Source organism: Pygocentrus nattereri, chromosome 20 (assembly GCF_015220715.1).
Source record: "Pygocentrus nattereri isolate fPygNat1 chromosome 20, fPygNat1.pri, whole genome shotgun sequence".
NCBI lineage: Eukaryota > Metazoa > Chordata > Actinopteri > Characiformes > Serrasalmidae > Pygocentrus > Pygocentrus nattereri.
Window position 1 is genome coordinate 24051774 of NC_051230.1, and position 25301 is coordinate 24077074.

General features: G+C 40.3%; 1 protein-coding gene and 1 non-coding gene across 2 annotated transcripts; one reads left to right on the forward strand and one right to left on the reverse strand.

The window, feature by feature from the left end:
- Window positions 1–1717: 1717 nt before the first annotated feature.
- zcchc8 (zinc finger, CCHC domain containing 8) lies at window positions 1718–16380 on the reverse strand. The gene is made up of 15 exons (XM_017716267.2): window positions 16182–16380; window positions 14922–14964; window positions 14739–14813; window positions 14531–14636; window positions 13210–13287; window positions 12986–13089; window positions 12766–12831; window positions 12555–12615; window positions 10425–10552; window positions 8905–9047; window positions 8618–8733; window positions 5145–5231; window positions 4945–5059; window positions 3478–3938; window positions 1718–2630 (listed from the first exon to the last, which is right to left on the reverse strand). Exons 1-15 carry the CDS (start codon window positions 16351–16353, stop codon window positions 2232–2234), a joined length of 2154 nt encoding a protein of 717 aa, XP_017571756.1. The 5' UTR covers window positions 16354–16380; the 3' UTR covers window positions 1718–2231.
- A 6331-nt stretch (window positions 16381–22711) lies between these two features.
- LOC119261901 lies at window positions 22712–22818 on the forward strand. Its single transcript, XR_005129258.1, has one exon. It is a non-coding gene; the product is annotated as a U6 spliceosomal RNA (small nuclear RNA).
- The last annotated feature ends 2483 nt before the right edge of the window (window positions 22819–25301 follow it).

Below are 25301 nucleotides of genomic sequence, written 5' to 3' on the forward strand. Positions count from 1 at the left end.
TTAAAGACTTTTCTGTTTAATGCACATTTTTCTTCCTCCTCCTCTGCATAGTTTTTTTTTTTTTTTGCTATGTGAAGCGACCTTGGGTTTATGAAAGGAGCTACATAAATGTAATTTTTTATTATTATTATTATTATTATTATTATTATTATTATTATTATTAGGGGGCAGTCCTGGGCTGGAGGTAAGGGATCTGGCCCTGTGACCGGAAAGTTGCCGGTTCGATCCCCAGGGCCGACAGTCCATGACTGAGGTGTCCTTGAGCAAGACACCTAACCCCCAACTGCTCCCTGGGCGCCATGGATAGGGCTGCCCACCGCTCCGTGCAAGTGTGCTCACTGCCCCCTAGTGTGTGTGTTCACTGGTGTGTATGTGGTGTTTCACTTCACGGATGGGTTAAATGCGGATGTGGAATTTCCCCGGTTGTGGGATCAAAAAAGTATCAAAAAAAAAAATTACATTCCAATCGACCGTGAACGTTCTGCGCATGCGCGTCATCGCGGAAGGTTTATACCGTTCAACATGGCGGAGCAGAAACTGGTCTGCAGAGGAGCCGAGGTTTATACTCTGAGCTTTAAAAGACGGCGGTGGGACGGACGTCCAGCTTATGTGTCTCAGAACACGACGTCTTCCTCTCGGCCTTGTTTAATAAGGACATGTGAAGGACGTTTTTCTAAGTCTGACGTCAGTTTAAAGCAATTAAAAACTCAAGCGCGCCAACTGGAAACTCGTCTCACGCTGACTGGACCTCACGTGATGTTCGCTGTCATGGTAACGTTTAGTCTAAGCGCTGCTCCACGCATGCGCGTCATTTTGCGTCGGATTACTTGTAGTCGGCAGGTAAACGAAGATTTTCATCAGGTCGTTGAACAGAGTGAGCAGATAAACACCTCAGTCTGAATCTGTAATCTGATTGTGTTCAATCGGATTGGCAAAAATCTTTGCATGTAACCACAGCCACTGGCTAGGCTAGCAGCCAGGAGTGGTTGGTATCACAGGGATCCCCAATGTTCGGGTAATTTATTTACTTCCTGCATGTTGGGCAGCGTAGCGAGAGAACACTGATGAACAAAATCATGAAAATATAAAACAAAATTAAATAACTTAGTAAAATCAGTGAGGCTAAGGATATGGTGTACTACAAAATACTGCATCACAACATATCAAACACTGCTTTTAGGCCAGAATGCCTCTTTAAGTAATCAGATTGCTGGATATACTGTTATGTATAAACATGTACGAAGTAGCTAAAAACAAAAGCAGCAGCAGAGGTCTGAATTTTGACTTAGTAACAATGTTTGTATTCTCGTCTCATACCTAGCCATGTCACCAAACTGCTGCTTTTCGAGGAAAAAAAAAACAGTTCCTTTATCAGACCCTATGATAACCAAACCTGATATCGTGTTTTCTCCAGCACCAGACGTCATCCCCCAATACGTCATCCCCCAATACGTCCTCCAGCAGCAACCAGAAGGTGTCCCGCTCCAAAGCCAAGCACAATTCTGCTGTTTCCAAGAACTTCAGGCAGTGAAATGCATGTTCACATACCTGCCATCTACCGCTACAGTAACATCTAAATAGTTCAAAGAAAAAGAATTTCCCTTCAGTTACAGCAGTTTTAGCTCCGACTAAAGCTTAGCTTGTAAAGCCACCACTGCAGCAGTTATATAGCTGTAGTGTATGGGGACGTAGAAAGCTGCTAAAGTAACTCCACAAGTCAAAGTTGGACATTTTATTACCAGACTCCTCTGATCAATAAACATTGAAAATAAAACCCTTAACAGGACAGAAAGCATAAAATCTCGTTGTAAAAATAATTTAGAGTTAAAAGTAACTGCAAAAGTATACAACTGAGCAATGATGAGACCTTTTGTGATAAACAAAACTTCCCATTAACTGTAAGCAAAAATAGCATAATGGGAACAACAACAATCAGACCCTTAGTGATTTTGATAAAAGAACCACCCCTCCCCCCCCCAAAAAAAAGAAAAAGGAGGGACTGTTTATAAAACTGTACATACATAAAACCCTACATGTCAAATCTGAACCTTTGCTACAAAAGTTTGTGTCGGTGTAATTATAAAAACACAAAGCAATTGACCGACCTGTGGGAAGGTGAAGAGAAGTACTGGTATTTGTATAAAAATTAATTTCCATGCCAAAAACAAACAAAAAAAAATCATGGGCAAAATTCAGACACCAATAACGTTGAAACATTGTCCAAACAATGTCTACTTCTTGTTTTTCGCCTGATTTCGAGGAGATTCTTTCAGCAACTCTCGGATCCTGAGATAAACCCCCGTTGCCTCTGCGACCTCTGTGAACTCTGGTGTGTCTTCAAATGGAATTATGCCCTCAGCGAACTTACTACGGTGGGGAACAGATGTTACTTTTGATACAGGGAGTTCCTCAGTATCCTCAGTTCCTTTGTTATCCAATGCCTGCATGTTGGTTTCTTCGGTAACCTCAGTTAATCCATTCTTTTTATCAGGATCACGATCGTTATCCTGAGAAATCTCATCCAGAACTATGAGCTCATCCTGAGACTCCATCCCTGTGTCACTCTTGTCTTCATTAAGACTGTCTCTTAGCTCACCATCGTTGGTTTTATCTTCTTTAACATCAGTTACCTGTGGAAATAAACATCATGTTATTGTTTGGATGATATTCAATAGCTTTTTGTTGATTTGTTGGATTAGGATCTGGACGCTAATCTCATTTTATTTTACGCCGCAGTACCTTCATGACCTTTTGAGGAAAAAAAAGAAATATAAAAAGTCAGAACTACAAAACCAATCTGAATTCAGCCCTTTCAATATATTTAAAGACCCAACCCTGGATTTTTAGGAGTCCTGCTAGCTGCACTGGTTGTGTAGGCTCCGTTTATTTCAACGGTTACGCTGGCCTGAGGTGCCAGAACATAACTGCCTTACTATTTAAGGTAGAATAGGAAAATCTGAACAAGAAGCTGACTTCAGCTGTTGAAAGTGCTGAAGACATGAAAAGGGATTAAAAGGGTACAGTTGTTTCTGTAAGACAGGTGGGTAACTTATTTTTTTTGCTGTTCCACAGAATGAAGGTCGTTACAGTTTTGTCCCATTTGCTAATGTTTGTGGTTAGTGTTGCAGCAGCAATTGTAGTGGCAGCTTGCAAACCCACAACCTAGCTAACGTTAGTTACATTACTTCCTCTGTTGTTTGTCTAATGTGATATAATGGCATTCATCAGAACATTTGTGAAGGATTTTATAGCCAAAAAATGATGTGTGGGGTGTAGAGCTTCTGAAGGAACAATGAAGAGAGGGGTGCATTTCGGTGTAGCAACCAGCCCTGCCCTCAGTCGGTATTGGCTGATCGTGCTGAAAGGCGATCAGCATCGGCCCTAAAAACACTGAACGACCCATCTCTAATCATGATTCATGTTGTATATTGTGAAAATGCCTGCTGTATGTTTGCCACATCACTCATTTCTAGTCACCTGTGGTTCATCAGGTGAGGCAGGTGTGCTTAGAGGCTCACAGACATGGCTCGCAATTTTTTCCACCTTCACTTCTCCTTCTTCACCCTCCTCCATGTCAGCGTCAGGCCTAACTGATGGAGAGACACTGGATGAGCCCAAGCCTGTCTCAGAGTCACTATTAACATGATCGGTGCTTTCAAGTGCTGCCCACAGCAGCCTCTGCTGCTCCTCCAGCTCCTCTAAGGTCAGCCCATCCTCAGACTCCTCCCCTCCAGCTCCACCTTTAGCCTGCAGAAACGGAGAGGCGTTTGTGGGAGGTGTTGGAGGAGGAGTGCCTTTAGGAAGTGGGGGCGGTGTGGGTGTGGCAGGAGGCGTTCCCAGGGGTAAAGGCGGGGGTGTACTAATAAGTGGAGAGGCAGGGGGGAGCGGTGGCTGAAACTGGAAACCATCGGACTGGATGTGCCCAGGAGTGTCCTGATCTGCGCACACACACACACACACACACACACACACACACACACACACACACACACACACACACACACACACACACACACACACACACACACACACACACACACACGTGTAAGCACCCTCCTACATTTATACTGAGAAAAGCTTAAAGAGAGAAAATGAAAACATCTGCTGGTAGAAGTAAAAACTAAATACAGAAATACATATCAATTTAGAATAAATACAGGTACTTTTGAAATAATGGGGTGAAACCTAACAGATATACTGTTAAAGTTACAGGAAGCTGTACTTACTATGGTACAGTTGTTTCAAATAATGTTTTGCTAGCTAGCTTTGCACACAAAATGCACTGTACGATTCCAAAATCAAGAGAAACCTGTAATTGATGGAACCTCACACAACAGAAGAGCAATGTCAACTCAACAACCTAGCGCTTGTACGGAATGCAGCAAATTCCGTGTAAATGATACAGCAGGTTTCGCTTAATAACACCAATAAATTGGATAACACCAATTTAAATTGACTAGAGTTCATGACTACAGTCAACACTTGAGTCTGACTCACACCTCAGAGATTCAAAACTTGACTGACTGCACTTCAGACGGTTGAGACTTAACTCAGACGGGCACATCAGACACTGAAGCTTCAACTTGAACTCGCATCAAGGATTCAACTCACACTGCTGCCTCAGGGCCTCGAGCCTCAACATCAGATGAGCACTCGAAACAGAAACTCAACTTGGACAGGCAACTCAGACTCTAGACTCAATTTGCACTCTTGCCTCAGGGACGAGGAATGAACAGGCAACTCAGAAACTACTTGAACTCGCACCTCAGAGACTCAACACTTTGAGAAAGGTGACTTGTGAACATCTCTGGCTGTTGCTAATGTTAATAACTTAAAACTAGCTCAGGAGCTGAACGTGAAATAAAGCAATGCTTTGTCATTTGTCAATGAAAGGAACGTGCAAAACAGTTTAAAATCTGTTTACACAGGAAATTAGCCCTCCACCTGATTCCGTTTCCATGTCTGAGCTCCTGTGGACATCAGAATTAGACCTCCGCTTCTTTGTGTGCTGTGGAGTTGATTCTGGCTCATGACACCTTTTGCTGCATTTGGACCCAGGCTGTTAACACACAAAAGGTTTAAGGCTCATTCAAAGACCCATGAAAACACATGAAAAGAGATGAAAAATGTAGGAGGTATTTTACCGCTGGATACATATTAGACAAATGAGCAGCAAAAGTTTGCTTCCAGTGTTGAGGCTGCATTGGGATGGAACCAAAAGACCTGTAATCCTGTAAATAAAGGAAAAAGAGGGAGGAAAAAAAGTTTCTACAAGCTAAGTATGGAGTTGCACATGTAATTCTACATTGCCAAAAACCTATTTACTGAATCAGAACAAATTTCTAAATCGATTCAATTTATATATATTTAGAACACCACACTAAGCAGACAGTGCAACAGCTTCCAATCGTTTCTTGCATCCAGAAATGTTGGGTTTGCATAGGTTAGGTCAAACTTAATTCTTTGCCATCTATGGAGATGATATATTTTAAGAAAAAGGATTAATCCATGGCAACATTTAACTGTCAATTCAGAACCTGTTACAGGTTTAAAATATGGTTATCAACCTAAAAATAGTCATTGTAATGAAGAATTACATCAGTCTGTGAAATTTACCACAATAAAGCACATTTTCAAATTTAAACACATTTTCCAATTTAAAAACAGAATTTTGTTAAGGCTATATATACACTTTATTGCCAAAAGTATTTGCTTGTCTGCCTTCACACACATATGAACTTAAGTGGTATCCCATTCTTAATCCATAGGGTTTAATATGATGTCTTCACACCCTTTGCAGCTATAACAGCTTCAACTCTTCTGGGAAGGCTTTCCACAAGGTTTGGGAATTTTTGACCATTCTTCCAGAAGTGTATTTGTGAGGTCAGACACTGATGTTGGACAAGAAGGCCTGGCTCACAGTCTCCGCTCTAATTCATCCTAAAGGTGTTCTATCAGGTTGAATTGTAGGCCAGTCAAGTTCTTCCACACCAAACTCACTCATCCATGTCTTTATGCTCCTTGCTTTGTGCACTGGTGCAGTGTCATGTTGGAACATGCAGGAGCCATCCCCAAACTGTTCCCACAAAGTTGGGAGCATGAAATTGTCCAAAATCTCTTGGTGCCAAAGCATTAAGAGTACCTTTCACTGGAACTAAGGGGCCAAGCCCCACTCCACCAAACTTTACAATTGGCACAATGCAGTCAAACAAGTACCGTTCTCCTGGCAGCCACCAAACCCAGACTCATCCATCAGATTGCCAGATAGAGAAGCGCGAGTCATCACACCAGAGAACATGTCACCACTGCTCTAGAGCCCAGTGGCGGCACTCTACACCACTGCATTTGACGCTTTGCATTGTGCTTGGTGATGTAAGGCTTGGATGCAGCTGCGTGGCCATGTAAACCCATCCCATTAAGCTCTCTACGCTGCTCTTGAGCTAATCTGAAGGCCACATGAAGTTTGGAGGTCTGTAGTGACCGGTGGTGGACAGTAACTAATTAAATGTAATTAGTTAATGTACTTAAGTAGTTTTTTCGTGTATCTGTACTTTTCTTAAGTATTTCCATTTTGGGCGACTTTTTACTTTCACTCCACTACATTTCAGAGTCTAATATCTGACTTTTTACTCCACTACATTTTGAGAAATCTGTCGTTCCTTTTGGTTTCTGTGTGTATAAAAACATAACATGTCAAAACAAAAGAAGTGCAAAGCAAAAACACCAATCAGGGCACAGCGGTCACTTTGTTCTGAGCTCGTTTTGACCTGTCATACCAACCCAGTGCAGCACACGGTTCAACGTCAGCGCAGCAGCATAAAGTTTTGGGAGCGCATACGTCACCTAAATGATGAACTAACCTAACTTTGTGTAAATAGACCACAATACAGAAATATGTACACATATGCAGTCGTGACTGGCGTGTTTTTTTTCCCTGAATTCATACGAACACTTTCATTTTATAGTAAATTAGTTTCAGTTAGTTTATGTTTGTGAACAGAGACCTACAGATCAATACAGTAAAGGAAAACCTATTTGTGATCCTGAGTTTAAAGCCAGTTTTTATTCAACTTGTAACTAAGTTACACAGTAAACTTAAACTGAAACTTTGCTTGTTTGTAAAAGTGATTTCAGAGCCACTCGGTTATCTCTGATGGAAACTGTTTACCTTCAGTGTTTTGTGCTTATGATCATTTTAATAGACGTCAGCGTTCCTAATTAATGACGATGATGATCTATTAAAAGACTGGTTTACCAAGAGAGACACTGGAGGATTTTCACCTAAAATTAGTTCACGAAGCGAGTCTTGTTATAAAAATGATAATAGGACATAAGAGCCATAATTAATCTTTTAGTATTTTTACTTTTCGATACTTAAGTACATTTGAAGGCAAATACTTTAGTACTTTTACTCAAGTTGAGGTCTAGAGTAAGGACCTCTACTTTTACTGGAGTAATATTTTACCTTGGGTATCTCTACTTTAACTCAAGTACATGACTTGTGTACTTCGTCCACCTCTGGTAGTGGCTGACTGCAGAAAGTTGGCGACCTCTGCGCACTATGCGCCTCAGCATCCGCTGTCATTTTATGTGGCCGACCCCTTCGTGGCTGAGTTGATGTCGTTCCCAATCACTTCCACTTTTGTTATAATACCACCGACAGTTGACTGTGGATTATTTAGTAGCAAGGAAATTTCACAACTGGACTTGTTGCACAGGTGGCATCCTATCACAGTACCACACTGGTATTCACAGAGCTTCTGACCCATCCTTTCACAAATATCTGTAGAAGCAATCTGCATGCCTAGGAGGTTGGTTTTATACACCTGTGGCCATGGAAGTGAATGAAGCACCTTAATTCAATGATTCGGATGGGTGAGTAAATACTTTTGACAATATAGAGTATGTAATGTAGTTTGTGTTTTATATTATGCCCGAGTTTCTTGACATGGAATAACCCAAAAGTCAAATAAATAAATAAAGACAGCAAATATAGTATCGTAAAAATACAGATAAATTAGAGCTGGGACCACTTGTAGATTTAAATGATCAGTTTCATGGCTGTTATTGATTAGTAGAATTTGACTTCTGTTAGTTCAGCACTCCAGTTCACAATTTGCAACTCCGGTCTTGGTTTTCATTTACACATGGAACAGTGAGCTGCCCTGCAAGTGACTCATACTAGCAAAGTGCATACAGAAAACGTTAGGTTAATGTTTAGTTTTTCATGAAGACTTAACGCCAAAGGTTTAAAAAGGCTGAACTGTCTCACAGCTGAAGCGGAGTTTGAGACCCTACTTCACTTCGAAGCTTTAAAATAAGCAAACAAGCCACAAGCACCCCTGAGCTCTGATGTGGAAGACGGCACAAGACTTAATGTGAACATTTTCAAAACTTGTCTTTTGTTTTGAGTTGTTGAAACTTGGACTTTGAGGTTGTATGAGGCTGTATGACTGTATGGTTTTCAATAAGGCAAAATTCTTTTATTGCAAAATATAATTACTTATTTTAAAAAACTGCTCAGTGTCCCAGCCCTAATATAAATAGAACATATGAAAGAAAAAGTGAAAAAAATTAAAAGTAGACATTTTCCAGCCCAACTCCACTATACACTTACATCCCTAATGCTGGAAGGTGGAGAAACATTGAAACCAGGGAAATCCACTAGCTTAGTGACATCATAGGATATTTTTTGGTTACTGCCATTGAGGTCTTCCTCGCCATCACCTGATGCTTTGAAGAGAAAAGTTTTGCAAAAGCTTTCACAATGTCATAAAGCTTGTGTTGTGTTATGAGGTATCATTTTGCAAAAACAGTCACCAAAATGCTCAGCATTTTAAGAAGCTGAGGAAAAAAGTGACAATTTTATTAAACACTTACTGATGCGTTTTCAGAAGAACTTACTTTTACCGTCGTAGAGTGTCAGGCCTGAGTGCTCCATCTCGGCTTCCTTTAGCCAGCCTGGCGGGTATCCCAGTTCCCTCATCCGATAAATGAACGGTGGAAGTGTGTTAGTAACAACGCCAAGGGCATCCAGGAGGTCCTTACTGTACAGGACAATGTGAGAAAACCAACAAAGTGAGACTGAAAGTCATGATTCAAGTGACTTGTCATTTAATCAACACTTCTTGGCTTGGATAAAAAGACGATTATACCCACTGATCCTGGCAAGTTGGGTGATTCCTGGCCAAAACAGCACAGCAGTAACTCAACAGACTTCGACAAATACCATTTTTAGCAGATCTTCCGCTGCTCATTTAGTAAACAGTACTCTGAACTCCTGCCATTTTAAAAAAGATACCCTCACTGGCCATTTAATTGGAAACACCTGTATCTGCTCAGTCATTTATTTATCTGATCAGCCAATCATGTGTCAACATGCTGGACAGGGTGGTCTGAATATTAATGCATTCGTTGATCTATGGGGATTTTCAAGCATAAATCTCAGAAGTTTAAACAGAATGGTGCAAAAAACAAAGAGCATATGTTCTATGGACAGAAAAGCTTTATTGAGAGAGATCAGGTTCAGATCAGAGGATCCAGTGGACAGGAATGCTACAGTTAATCCTGAATGTCCACACTTTCCATCAGCAGTGATCAAAAAACCATCTCTAAATGCAGAACACATCTAACCTTGAGACAAACCAAGAGCAAGAATCCAAGCATTCTGACGTGACATGCACACGGGAGGGTCAGAATTTGGTCCAAACAGCATGAATTCAAAGACCATACCTGCCTTGTACTAGCAGTTCAACCTAATACCAGTCAAGCATTGTAGGAATGCCACTGTGTATCTGTGTATTGTTGCTGACCATGTGGATCCCTTTAAAGCCATAATTTATCCATCTTCTAATGGGTACTTCAAACATGATTATGTGCCTTGTCACAAAGCACACATCTCAAACTGGTTCCATGCACATAAAACTAAGTTAAAACGTACTTCAGTGGCTTCCCCAGATATCCGATCTGAATTTAGTAGAGTACCTTTGGGATGTGGAAGAACGAGAGATGTGTAGAATGAAAGTGCAGCTGAGAAGCCTGTAGCAATTACATGAATCAATCATGTGAACATTGACCACAATCTCTAAGGAATGTTTCCAGCAGCTTGATGAATCTGTCATGCAGAATTCTGCTCTCAGAACATCCTGTATTAGAATGAGCCTTGTAACTAACACTTTGAATATCTGTCTTCAGAAGGCATTACTGAAGAGGTATGAAACAAACGTTGGAAGGAAATTGATATACGAATACCAACAGCTTTTGGAACAAGTCAAACATATTTGGAGGACAGAGTAAAACAATAGCAATCTGAAATGAGTGAAAAATTACTTAATTATTTTTGGTGATTTTTTTTTTCCCATGTTATAAAGACAGGATCCTGGTGTAATGTGTGAAAAGTGTTGGTGTTAGTAAAGACACCTGACCTCACTACTCCCGGCTTGTACTTGGCAAACCTCTCCTCCACCTCCTCTTCATGGTAGCGCTGGTTACTCTGAATGCTGCCCTGCGCAAACTCCTTTCTCTTCTCACTGATGCGTGCCATGTCTTTGGGCTGGAAAAGTAAAGTGGCATTGATTTCCTCAGTTGCAGGTATTATCCACAAGAGACAATCTAGCAGTATTTGATCATCGGGATAATATTTACTTTTTTCTTTTGAGGGACCTTCTTATACCTTTTCCATATGTTTTACATTTTCTCCACCCTGAGGTCCCTTTATGATCTTTGTGTTGTGACACTCTTGTAGTACCAACTGCAAAGAAACGTTTGTGCTAACTTCTGATGAGTCTTTTACCTTGCTGTTGAGGAATTCTGGCCCACTCCTCTTTGCAGAATTATTTTTATTTTGGCTACACTGGAAGATTTTCAAACATGACCTGCCTATTTAAGATCTTGCCACAGCATCTCAATGGGACTGAAGTCAGAACTTTGACTCAGCTATTCCAAAACCTTGATTTTGTTTCATTTGATTCAGAGGTGGACATGCTTGAGTGCATTGGATCAGTGTCCTGCTGCATAACCCAGCTGCGCTTGAGCTTTAGTTCACAAACTGACAGGCAGACTTTTTCCTTTAGGATTTTCAGATTTTTTCTGAAGTTACTGACTCCATCAATTAGGACAAGTCATCCAGGTCCTGCAGAAGGAAAGCAGTCCCAGACCATCACACTACCAACACCATGTTTGACTGTTGGTATAATGCTTCAAATGTTGAAATGCGCTGTTAGCTTTACACCACATGTAATGGGACCCAGGTCTCTGAAAAGTTCATATTCTCAGAAGTTCAACTCCTCAGTCCACAGAGCAATAACCCAAAAGTCTTGGGGGTCATCTACATGTTTTTGGCAATCATGAGATAAGCCTGTGTGTTCTTTTTAGTCAGCAGTGGTTTGTGCCTTGCAACTCTCCAATGGATGTCTTTTTTGCCACGTGTCTCTCTTATTGCGGTGCACTGACCTTAACTGAGGCAAGTCAGACTTGCACTTTAGATGTTCATCTGGGTTCTTTTGTGACTCCCAGTTTCTTCATTTGTGGATAATGGCTCTCACTGTGGTTTCAAGCATTAGGAATGGCTTTGTAATCCTTTCCAGACTCGTAGATTTAATTTGTATTTGAATCCATTTATAAAGTGGCATCAGGTGCTGTTTTTTGAGTCCTTTTAAGCCTGCTTTATATTGCCAGACAGGTTTTATTTAAGTGATGTTTCGATTCAACAGATCTGGCAGTAATCATGCCTGTGTGTGGCTAGTGAAATTAAATCCAACAGTCAAGTGAATTTGGTTGATTTAGTAACTAACAGAGCATTTACATTTCCACACAGGGCCAGGTAAGGCTGAACAGCATTTTTCCCCTCAATGAATGAAAATTCGGAAGGGGTAAATACTTTTGCACAGCACTGCATCATCAATCTCCAGAAAATGATCGGACTTCTCTGGACTAAAGCTCATTTGAGATGGACCAAGGCAAAATAGAAACATGTGCAGCGGTATGAAGAATGCATCTAGCAAAATGTGTTCTAAAGGCCTAAGAGGACAAAAGACCATTTTGATTGTTACCAACACAAAGTTCAAAGGCCATCCCGTGTGTTTCAGCAAGACAGAGACAATCCAAAATGGTAAAAGAGTGCAGGTGCTAGACTGGCCTGCCTGCAGTCCAGACTTGTCTCCCTTTGAAAACGTGTGGCACACTATGAGGTGCAACACATGGCAATGGAGACTGTGGACTGTTGAGTAGCTGAAGTGTTGCATCAAGCAAGAATGGGAAAAGATTTCACCACAACAACCAGTAGGAAGGTGATGTTACACAGAGGTAAACGTGTTTGCATATCTTCGCATAGCCTTTGCTCTGTTAAACAAAAGACAAAAAGGACTTGCAAATCATTGAATTTGTTTTATTTCTATTTTTTCTTTTTACCTTCCCAACTTTTTTGGAATTGGGCTTTTACTTGGGGTTGCCGACCAATTATAGTCCATGCATAGAAAAATGAAACTTAATTTCAAACAAGCAAAAAAAAAAAGTGCACGTATGCGGTGACACTAATAATTTTTAAAACAACTAACCTTTGGACAGTCTCGCAATTGATGGTCCTCACAACCACAGTTAAAACAGCACGGTTTAGGCCTGAAAAAGATGCTACAATTCAATATGTAATAGATGCACAATTATACAAACTGTATTCCTTGTAATTTACACTTAAGGTTTTCTTCAGTGAGTAATTAAATGATCTTCACATTTCTCAGAAGAGCTGTTTATATCAACTGCATTGCATACCTTTTCTCCTTTATCTGCATCTCTTGCCCCTCTAGACCAACTACCTGCCCAAAAACTTGCTGAAACCTTTGCAGACGTGATTCAGGAAGGGTAAGCATGTTATACATATGTACAAATTTGATATGTAGCTAATAACAGTATCATACACAACAAGAAATGGAGAAAAAAATGTCAATAACCAAATAATTACAGGTGTCTGCAAATTTGAGATTAAGGATACTTGGGTATCTCCCATCCTTCTGTCAGCTGGGGGTTTTCGTTGAGAAGAGGCTGGCCCAGTTTATCAAGGCAGAAGCTGGTGAAGTATAACACACTCCCCACCATCTATAATACAAGGGGAAAAAAAGTACCCATTTTGAGATCTGCTAATTTGTTTACAAGAAAATATGGTTACAAGGAAATGGAACTGTATCATCTGAGGCAGAATTAGTTAGAGATACCCACAGTAAAAGCATCTTTAATCTGTTTTCCAGTTGAAGAACCATTTGCTTTCTGGATCTCCTCCATGACAAAACTTGAGTTCTGCATGAAAACAGAATATGAAAAATCGCAGGACATTACATGCACAGATTAATCTTTATGGAATAAATTACTATAAAAAAAATCCCTTACATCACATTTCTTAGGCATATTTGATGTTTGAAGATTGTTTCTTTAGTACTGCATTGAAGGCTACAACGCTAAAGTAGCTAACAAGTAATGAAGCTTATACCCTACCAATCAGCATCCTGCAAACTGTACGCTGCAGTCATCCCTCACCTGCATTAAACCATGAGGTGTCAAAGCTGCATGATGTCATTTTTTTGGTGAAAAAAGTAGCATTGCTGAGTGAGGAGGAAAAAACAGACTAAAAACATGGCATCTGTGCTCTCAAACAGACCACGTCATAGTTTATGTAGAAACATCATGCACAGGCTCAAAAAGAAGGCCTGACTATGTTTATCTCTCAAATGCAAAAGCAACATAATACTGATGAAGATTTGATCACAATAGTAGATAACTGACTCTCTCACTTCACTCGGAAGACATGTCCGTCTCCAAGTTTTGACAGCCCTATTTCAATACTTTATCAACACAATTGCAAACGTCAGATTCCTACACTCAGGGAAGAGGCCTGAAGCACAACCGACAAACTTACAAAAATTACCGGAGAGTCTCCAAGTCCTTTTTTCTTACATTGTGCATCTTTAACAAATCTTTAAAAAGTACACTGAGCCCACAGGTGAAAGCGCACATCTGATTTACTGCCCGAATCTTGTTCTTTGGTTCACATTTTTTATTGTTTAAATATTTATCTGACCTATATCTGACATCAGCAGATCATGCTCATAAACTGACCCACATGTGCAAAAGAACACGATCCACTCAGCACACTCAACCAACAAATACAGCTGTCCTCTATATCTCCTTAAGATTAAAAGATTCCTTTCACAAAATCAGCTTTGTGCTTTCGAACTGCTACTTGTAACGGGTTTTAAATTGTACTTTTAACTTGTAGGACAAAAGCATGGGAACAGACAAAATGTACAGAAAAATGTAAAGAAATGGTGAATTTCTGTGCAACTATCCTTGACCTAAAATGCTGTAACATACAAACTGATTTCAAAGCATCAAGAACACTGATTTCTTGGTTTGAGCGCCGCTCCATTAAAAAAACAAAAACAAACAAACAAAAAAACAAACAAACATCAATTTTAGGCATGTAGCCTATTTTAACACCTAAAAATAAAGGGAAAAGTCAAATTCAAAATATGCATCACGCTACCTGTGGGTTGACCTGTAAAGCAGAGCCCTGTTTGTCATTGTTCTGTTCTTGCTGGCGTTTCTGGATGAGACTAAAAATGTAATCTTCAATTTCTTGCCGATGCTCCCTGGATGGACAGGCACACAGAGTATTTAGAGGTATAACAACAACACTGAAAACAAAGCACTGTCAAAGCAAGAGATCAATATTTAGAACACTCAACACCTACTTTGAGATGCTGTTGTTTCCAAAAAGAATTTGACAGAGAGGTCCGTCGACCTTTGAATTTACAACAATGATACCTCTGCAATAAAGTCAAGTAAGAATACATTCAACCAGACAGTCATTGTAGACAATAAGGCAACTTGGTTATAACAACATTGACAAAAAGTGTAATTGCAAGGTAACTTACGCAGGCCGACTGAAAAACATTAACTTTCTCCTCAGCTCCTCATGTGAACTCGTTGTTAAGGGGCAGAAAAAAAATGATTTGAGTGCTGTGCCTATGGGTGCAAAGGGTTAGTGTCAATTTAAGGCTGAAGACTATTTATCAGACAGTTCTGGCAGTTTAGCCAGGAATGTGTATCAGACTTATATGACACCCTGCCATGATGTACTATTATGAATTTTATTTTTTTGTTAGTTGTAACATTAGGGAGAGATTTTAGACGACTATGAATTAAGTTGTTATTAGCAGAAAAACAGGCCATGGACCCAAACCTGCCACCCACTCTAGTGTTGATTCAGTTGCGGACACACAGTAAAACACACGGCTCTGCAAGTCGATTCGGTTAGAAAACATGAAAAGTTCTCAGTCAGGTCAGAATGTCTAGGCGGGATCTCTCCAGCTAAATACACATGAAAATGACCTGAACGAAGCCCATTCCTTTACAAATAGTCATCAAAGAAACAAAAATGTTTGACATTTAGTTAGCTACTTCAAAACAGTGGGAAACCCGAGGCGTCCTCGGTTTTAAATTTACAGCATTTAGCAGACGCTCTTATCCAGAGCGACTTACAAGAAGTGCTTAACACCACTGCAGTCGAAGCTCTGGGGAAAGTGAAAGCAGACAGTAAACGAAACACGGCTAGCAAGTTACTGACGAGGAACACTTCACTAAATAAAGAACAGACGTGCACTTCTGCTGTTGCCGACAATGCGAACAAAATATCTTTATACTACAGCAAAACAGATGTGGTTTCCACATCTGCAACGGGACTGTAGTCAACTGACTGGCTACTATACAGCGCAGTATGCTAACCCCGCTAACTGAGCAGGAGCACCCGAGCTGTGTAACATTAGCTAGCTAGACGGTTAATGTTAAGCTCATTAATGTCCAGCCACAGTGAACGACTCTAAAGCTACGGCGCGATAAAGCAACAAAACATGCACGATAACCAGCAGCTCTCACGCAGCTTGGGGCTCTCCGAGCTCAACGCTAGCCAGAGCACGAAGCTCAGGTTAGAGAGCTTCTCATTTGAGTCCTCCGTTCCCCTTTAAATGGAAAAACGGAAAACACTATATGAAGAGGCGCAAGACTGGAAGTGCCGAGCCATTTAAGGTGGAACGGAGCGTTCGAATAAACAGCAGGCGGAGAGGAGGCTAACTTGAGCTCCGTCGTTAGCTAGGTTAGCTAACCAAGCGTTTCTTTAATAGCCGTGTAAAGGATATTCTCCGCTTTCAGGCGGTCTACAGTCTCCTCGCACTCCTCTAATCTTTCGCGGAGCTCACGGAGAACACCAGGGGCTTCCTCTTCATCGTCTGTAAACCTAATGTGCTTAGGAATCGGTGGGTCTGCATCGAGCTGTTCGAACAGCTCGCTGTCCCCGATCTCAACCTCCATGTTCGCTCTTGTTTGGCGGAGAGTTGAACCCGACGGGTGATACGAAGGCCGGCGACCGCGCTGATTGGCCGCGATGCCGGAAACGACACGCAGACGTCACTGGCTCCCTACACGCAAGGCATGTATCAGGGAGCAGGGAGCACCCCTCTTACACTGGAGGGCGTCCGAATAGTTAGACGACACTTACTTTCCTATCTCTTTTGCTTGATTTCGTACCTGTCGTGAAGTCTTTGTGGTTTTATTTAGGTGTAAATTCATGTGACCTATTTCAGAATTTGTAAAAAAAGTGCTTAACCATCGCGCATCATGTGAGGCAGGCAGTGACCAAGGTTCTCACAACGTTAAAGTCCCTTCCTAATATTTCCAAAACGCGATGGGTATGGGAGGCAAATCCTGCCAAAAAGGAAATGAAAATGAAAAACAGTGAAATGTAAATGCAAACCTCTTTTTGCCATTTCTTTTTCCAAACATCTGCGCAAATATCCTGCTATTTCATTTTTTCACATGAGCACGAGACGTTTGTGACAAAAATAAAAATAAATTAAAAACAGCTATTTTTCATTTCATTTTACTCGTTATTCTGTTTTTTCATGGCCAAATCTAAAATGAAAAAAGCTAACAGACAAAAGAAAACACAAACTTCTCTTTGGCTTTAATCGTGAAAAGCAGAATACGTGTCAAAACTAAAATCAAAATGCAAAGTTTTTTTTTTTGATAGCTGACAAAATGAAAATGAAAATGCAAAATTAATAAATCAACAGCAAAGCGACAGTTCGCGATTCCGTTTTCGGCGCTGACGCGCTTTAACTGTCAGAATGGAAAGGCAAATGAAAACGAACATCAGCGCCACCTGCTGGAGGTTCACTGTTCATTTTCTTTTTCTAACTGATCCACAGAGAGGGGGAATGCTGCAGACCGGAGCCCTAAAGGGGCGGGACCTGGGGGGGGGGCAGGAATCTGTCAATCATTTTTGGCATCGACCAATTAAATAACTACTCTTGGCCGTCAATCACAGTTCACATTTTGCATTGGCTAATCGCGGATTAGACCGAGCCGTCCGTCATTTTTTTGCATTAACCAATCTAAGGGTCTCCAGACCTGCACTCAGCCTGACCTGCACCGCCAGCCAGATAACTGCGTCAGTGCCGCTCTGACACCACACGACTTTTGTTGGTTTTATGAGGGAAAAACAGTGAATCCCGTATTGCTGGAAAACAAAAATCACGCTGAATGTATATTAATGTTGTCAGACTAATTATAAGGTAGTTTAATATGGAAACTTTCAAAATAAAACCACAATGATAAAACATTGAGTTCATTCACAGAAAAAGACAAACACACTAGCTACTGTTGAAACCCATGAAAGCCATGCTGAAGATAATTAGAACAATCAGGAATAAAACTTGATGGTTTTGCTTCCTTACGGGAATTGGCTGATAGTTGGCGTTACAGACCATTAGGAAACGAACAACTGTATATGGAGTCTCTGAACACCCAATTAAATGATTTGAATCCCTTACACTGTGCTATCAACCCTGAACACCATTAGAGGCTGAAAACCACCAGGAACTGACAGACACTTTTAATGGGTTCTATGACTTTTTTCAACAGGGAGGTACAGTAAATCTAACTCTCTCGCTGTGTTATGGGTGAAAAACGGATTAAGTGATGAAATCGCTCAGCAGAAGCAGCCAAACATTAGCCTGTAAAGTAGATACTGTGAGAAGGGGAAATTCTGCAGACTGGAGACCTGAAATGATTCTAAGTGTAACCCTCAAAGTTGAGCGAGGGCCCAAGTAACTCCAAGTCTCTTGTTCCGAGGGGTGGAAAAATATAGTCGAGTTACAAGACTGGGGTAGAACTTCTCTTTTATTCCCACCGAACGGCTATGGACAGTACAATTAGCAACAGCACGGCTAACACACTTTCTACCCCCCCCCCCCTCTCTCTCTGCATCTAAGAGGGTGTATTTGTGTGTGTGCATGTGTGTGTCCCTCTTAATTGGTTCCCCCCTGCTGAGTCAGTACATAGGGACTAAATACCAGTGGTGGACAGTAACTAAGTAAATGTAATTCATTACTGTACTTAAGTAGTTTTTTTCATGTATCTGTACTTAAGTATTTTCTTTTTGGGCGACTTTTTACTTTTACTCCACTACATTTTGAGAAATCTGTCATTCCTTTTGGGTTTTGTGTGTATAAAAACGTAACATGTCAAAACAAAAGAAGTGCAAAACAAAAACACCAATCAGGGCACAGCGGTCACTTTGTTCTGAGCTTGTTTTGACCTGTTGGTCATACCAACCCAGTGCAGCACATGGTTCAACGTCAGTGCAGCAGCGTAAAAATTTGGGAGCACATACGTCCCTAAATGATGAACTAACCTAACTTTGTGTAAAAAGAGCACAATATAGAAATATGTCCACATACGCAGTCGTGACTGACGCGGCTTTTTTCTGAATTTATACAAACACTTTCATTTTATAGTAAATTAGTTTGGGCTGGTTTATGTTTATGAACAGAGACCTACAGATCAACATATTAAAGGAAGCTCCTGTGTGATCCTGAGTTTAAAGCCAGTTTTTACTCAACTTGTAATTAATTTACAAAGTAATCTTAAACTGAAACTTTGCTTGTTTGTAAAAGTGATTTCAGAGCCACTCGGTTCTCCCTGATGGAAACTGTTTACCTTAAGTGTTTTGTGCTTATGATCATTTTAATAGACGTCAGCGTTCCTAATTAATGACGTTCTATTAAAAGACTGGTTTACCAAGAGAGACACTGGAGGATTTTCACCTAAAAAATAAAAAAGTACAGGAAGCGAGTCTTGTTATAAAAATGATAATAGGACATTAGAGTCATAATTAATCTTTTAGTACTTTTACTTTCGATACCTAAGTACATTTGAAGCCAAATACTTTTGTACTTTTACTCAAGTTGAGGTCTAGAGTAAGGACTTCTACTTTTACTGGAGTAATATTTTACCTTGGGCATCTCTACTTTAACTCAAGTACGTGATTTGTGTACTTTGTCCACCTCTGCTAAATACCAGAGTTGCAATATTAACTACTTAGGAAATTGTTTTTAACAGATTCACAAAGAAAATGCATCATCCCACATTTTTAAACCATAATTTTTAAACTATAAAATGAACAATGAATAATAAATGAATTTGTAACGCGGCGCGAGGAGGCGGACGAATTCGCTGAGATAAGCGAGATTTATTAAGGGCAAATCCAGGGTCATAGTCAAGACAGTCCCGGGTCATAGAGCCAACACGGACAGATCGGGGGGCAGACATGACATAAACCAGAATAAACACAGCAAACAGGGAATCAAACAACAAACAGGGACCAAGATATCAAACAAAGACCGGCAAACACAAGAGGCAAACACAGGGCTTAAATACACAGGGAATAATGAGGGTCAGGTGAAAACAATCAGGGGAGGAGTTACCAAACAAGGGGCAGGAGTTAAACCAAAACAAAATGCACATGGACAGGACTGGGAGGGGCCAATTGTGACAGAATTAAACAATAAACGACTTCTTGCCCTCTTACATAAGCATGAAATAAGCATTGAAGGCAAACCGTTTCCAAGTGAATCAGGAACCAAGTGACTATGGAATAACTTTTTTTGAACAAGCAAAGTTTAGGTGGAAAGGTGAACTCCGTCCTGCTTTACCTGCCAAAGAGACCTAAGCACGTACATATAAGCATATACACGTGCACACATAATCCAACAGGAACGACAGATTTCACACAATGTAATGGAAAATATACAAAAAAAGTAAAAAATAAGATATGTATATACTTCAGCTAATTAAGGACAGTAATTAATTTCATGTTGTGTATATATCTAAATAGATATATATATATATATATATATATACACACAAACAAATGAAATGATAGTTTCAAGCGGCAATGAGCGGGTTCCAGAATGCACCGGCAGTACGGACCCTTCTGCAGGTTTAGTTCATAGTTCATTCGGCCTAAAAAGGCCTCAAGCTGTTTGGGTCTTATTCATAGGCAGAGTGAATAGAACTGAAATGATGTCAGTCAATCTAAAGGCCTTCAGTTGTCATAAACAATGAGCAGAGGTCTTAATACACATTATAACTTTCCATTCATATGTACTGAGCTACACTAGTTTGTAGAACATCCAAGAGGTTTTCAACATAGATGTCAGAACTACATGACTAATGGTAGCATTTCTCACTTAGTAGCACTTGCACAGTGGATTGGTTCTATATGTAACCAACTGATTTGATGTAGGCCATAGTGAGGCCCAATGCCCTTTAGATGTAGAGGAGCTCAGGGAAAGAGGGTCAGAATTAGTCCAATGGCCTCAATATGATATCAGTATTGATCAAGGACTAAAACCACAGACATTCACCAGGTTTTGGTCAGAATGACCTTTGTATAATAAGTCTTTGTATAATGTAGTCTTTGAATGAATAAGCCAAAATACCACACAAAGAGTACAATTTTTGGCATAACATGTAATTAGAAATTTGTTAATGTGAGTGAATTGAGTCATATGGCACCATTTTTTAATTTATCAACTTTGTAATAACATGGTGATAGCATTTAAATAGATTTTTAGGTGTTTTTGAGTGTTAAAGCGCCCTCTAAAGGCCAATCTGGACCAAAAGCGGCATACTCCCTTAGTATCCCAGTTCATAAAATGACTTAAAGTTTGGAGATGATTTGGCCAATGACTATTATAGTTATTAAGTTATAGCAAATCAAGCTAGCAATGCGAAGACCGCAGTAATTAATTGATTATTACACACAGCACTGAGTAGAAAAGTCTAAATGTTTTTGATGATTATTTACCAAGAGATGCCACAGAGTTATTCTAGACCAATTTTGAAAAGTTTGGATCAAAATCCAGAGACTAGTTTGAAAAGGAGGGTTTTTGAAATGTTAAAGATAACTAAAAAATGGTGCAGTCTTGTAATAAATATTCATTTGCAAAATTTTTGACGTAACATACTACAATGGATTCAAATGAAATTTGCATTAAATTGTAATAATATAGTAATGACATATAATAATATGTTTGTTTTTATAAATAGCACCACCCAGTGGACAAATCGTTTGAAACATGACTGGTCATTAGACATTGGCTACATATAGACACCATTCAAGTTTTATGATGATTAATGTTACGCCTGTCAAAAGCCTGTTAAAGTCTGATTGGCTGATGGCGAGTACAAATTATAATGTATCAAATAGTCCTTGAAGTATCACTTATACTATGGCCAGTAGATGATGCATGCAATGTTTCAGCTTGATCGGATGTATGGTTGCTGAGAAATAGTCATGTAGCATTAACCCTGCCCCCTAATTACATATGAGCCTAAAAATCGAATAGCCACCTCAGAATCTTCTGTCAAATATGTCTGTCAAGGTTGAAATTTGTTGGCTAAAGGATTGTCAAGTTACAGAATTTTAAATTAATTCTGAATTATTTTGAATGAATCCAGAAGGGTTCATTTGCATAGTTTAGAAAATTAAAAATATTTTTGATAATTATTGATAAAAATTGATTAATGATAAAAATTGTAGGGCTGTTTCGCAAAAGTCTTCTTCTTCTTTCGGCTGCTCCCTTTAGGGGTCGCCACAGCGGATCATCTGCCTCCATCTTGCCCTATCCACTGCCTCCTCTACTTTTACACCGACCATCTCCATGTCCACCTTCACTACATCCATAAACCTTCTCTGAGGTCTACCTCTTCTCCTTCTACCTGGCAGCTCCATCTCCAACATTCTTTGACCAATATATCCACTATTCCTCCACAACACATGTCCAAACCATCTCAACCTGGCCTCTCTGGCTTTATCTCCAAACTGCTCCACCTTCACTGTCCCTCTGATTTGCTTATTTCTAATCTTGTCCATCCTTGTCACTCCCAACGAAAATCTCAGCATCTTCATCTCCGCCACCTCCAGCTCAGCCTCCTGTCTTTTAGACAGAGCCACAGTCTCCAAACCATACATCATAGCAGGACGCACTACTGTCTTGTAAACCTTCCCTTTCACTCTTGCTGCTATCCTTCTGTCACACATCAGCCCTGACACCCATCTCCACCCACTCCATCCTGCCTGCACCCTCTTCTTCACCTCTTTTCTACACTGTCCATTGCTCTGGATGGTTGACCAAAGATATTTGAAGTCATCCACCTTTACCACCTCTACTCCTTGCATCTTGACCTTTCCTCTCCTCTCCAGTGCAAATCTCCACCTCTCCAGATTTTCTTCCACCTGTTCTCTACTCTCGTAGATCTCCTACGTGGTCACATGGTTCAGATCACTGAAACGAACCCTTGAACCTGAGATGCAGGCACAATAGTGCTCACTACAGCAGCACATATACTAAAATTGGATTGATACAGAGAAGATTAGCATGGCCCCTGCAAAAGGATGACAGGCAAATCTGTGAAGTGCTCCAGATTTTTGGGGCAGTCGTGGGCTGGAGGTTAGGGAGCTGCCCCTGTGACCGGAAGGTTGCCGGTTCGATCCCCAGGGCCGACAGTCCATGACTGAGGTGTCCTTGAGCAAGACACCTAACCCCCAACTGCTGCGCCGTGGATGGGGCTGCCCACTGCTCCGGGCAAGTGTGCTCACTGCCCCCTAGTGTGTGTGTGTTCACTAGTGTGTATGTGGTGTTTCACTTCACGGATGGGTTAAATGCGGAGGTGGGATTAAAAAGTATCACTCATCATATGTGACATTCATGGAGAAGATCTTTACCAATGGACATGCTGAGATAGCACCACCCCTCAGAGAAGGAGAAGAATGTTGGTACCTCCCAACGTTTGGGGTATACCTCCCACAAAAACCTAACCAGATAAGGGTGGTCTTTGATTCTAGTGCTCAGTACCTTGGTATGTCACTCAATGATGTGCTCCTCACGGGCCCTGATCTCAATAACTCACTCCTTGGTGTCCCTATGCTTTTGGAAAGAGAAAGTTGCAATCATGGCAGACATCCAGCAGATGTTTCACTGTTTTTTAGTGCGTGATGATCACCGCAACTTTCTCTGGTTTTTATGGCACAAAGATAATGACATCAACAAGGACGTTATTGAGTATCGGATGAAGGTCCACGTCTTTGGTAACAGGCCATCACCTGCTGTAGCCACCTATGGGCTGCGAAGAGCCATCAAAGTGGGTGCACAGAAGCATACTGCTGATACCGTCAGGTTTGTCAAAAGGCATTTCTACGTTGATGATGGCTTGGTATCCATACCATCAGAATCTGAGGCAGTAGACCTGCTCCAACGAACACAGGCCTCACTTGCAGAATCAAACCTCCGCTTACATAAGTTCACATCAAACTGTCAGGCAGTCATGGAGGCCTTCCTGTCTGGAGATTGTGCCCCAGTACTCAAGGATCTAGCAGGTTCTGCAGCAAAAAAAAGGATGAGATGAGGCAAATACGAGTTATTGCTCTGAAAGTAGCGTTCTAGTCTTGTGAAGCATCAAAGAGGCAATGTCGTAAGTTCTTTTAGAATTAAACATATTGCACTTCATACATAAGCAATGGTGATGTTATAAACCATGTTTGTAAGTTAGTTAAACCATTTAGTTTCATAAACAGGAATGTATACAGCAATGTTCTCATTTATGTAGAATGTATAATTAAGAACATAGATGCTGTATGAGATTTGTATGGTTTATTTTCAGTTTTCACCTGCATGCCAATGAGAGAGTGACAGTAAATGGTCAACCTTACTCTGTCTTCATTGGATATGGTTTAGCTTGGTGTTTAGTCAGAGTTTCAACACACTGCACGAGAATACTAAAATGACAATACAGTAGCTTTGTTCATTGTTTGGAACTCTTCTGAAGCAGATTTTAGCTGAATACAGCTGCTTTGAATTCTTGGAAAATGTATTTTGTAGACAACGCCTTTCTGGAGTTTGTTTGTACACATTCCTATATTGCTTTGGCAAAATTTTTTTTTTGCTGAAATCAAAAGCAAGAAAAACAGCAAAATCTTACCTGCATTTTACAAACAGCAAAATTTTACCATGTTAATTTTGTACAAGATTATATGAGGATATTTCTATGATGTAGGTAAAAAGCATAATCTTTGTTGACACAATATTGCACAGTCTGTAAAAAATGAGACATGGCAGGTTCAGACAGGAATAAAAACACAGAAATTATCAAAATTACATTACCTAAACTTCTTATGTAAAATGTAATCTAATGACAGCACTCAAAGTTGTGTGTGATGGGTTGGCAATTCTTAGCACTGGAAGGTAGAACAGATGTTACAATGTCCATATGCAATATTTTTCTGTATTTGTTTATTTTACATTGTCAACTTTATTTTTTACATGACCTTTTTTCAACCTTTCTTTAAAACAAGCAGTTGTTGGTAATGTGCGTTTAATGTTGATATATGTAAATAATCTCTGCTTTGATTTGATGCCATGCATTGTCTCATTCAAAAAGAAGTCTAAGCATCTAGAAGAAGAAACACTCTTAACTTCAGCGTGAATGAGCAGTGTTAAACTGATGTAGGCTGAATAGGTGGATTCATGTAAATGTGTTGGCTTTTGTCACTTCAGAGAAACAACATATTCAAAATGAGCTGTTCTGCAGCTTAGTTTTCATATATGTAGTGTATATATTTTGAAGCTTTTACAATGTTTGTATCATGCATCAAGTTTTTATTTCAGGTGAGGAAAATTAAGCTTTCCAAGATATAGGCCCTTTAAAGGAGTCCATTTAGGCAGGCACCTGGTCAGTGCAGCATAAAGATGAATGACATAGGACTATAGCAAAATCCCAGACTGGCAACATTTTAAGCAGAAGTACACATACTGTAAATTAGTACAATCTTCCATAGGTCCTTTGTAGGTCTACCGTCAGTTCCAGAGGGCATCATGACTGCAGAATTATTATTTTCAGAAGTGATTAAGGTGTTC

Excerpts from the sequence above, each read along its gene's own strand:
- zcchc8 (XM_017716267.2), bottom strand. The coding sequence starts at position 16,353 with ATGGAGGTTGAGATCGGGGACAGCGAGCTGTTCGAACAGCTCGATGCA. Across the intron at positions 12,832-12,985 it reads GAAGGATGGGAGATACCCAA|GTTTCAGCAAGTTTTTGGGC; the intron begins GTATCCTTAATC and ends ACGTCTGCAAAG. Across the intron at positions 5,060-5,144 it reads TGTCTAATATGTATCCAGCG|CCTGGGTCCAAATGCAGCAA; the intron begins GTAAAATACCTC and ends GTGTGTTAACAG.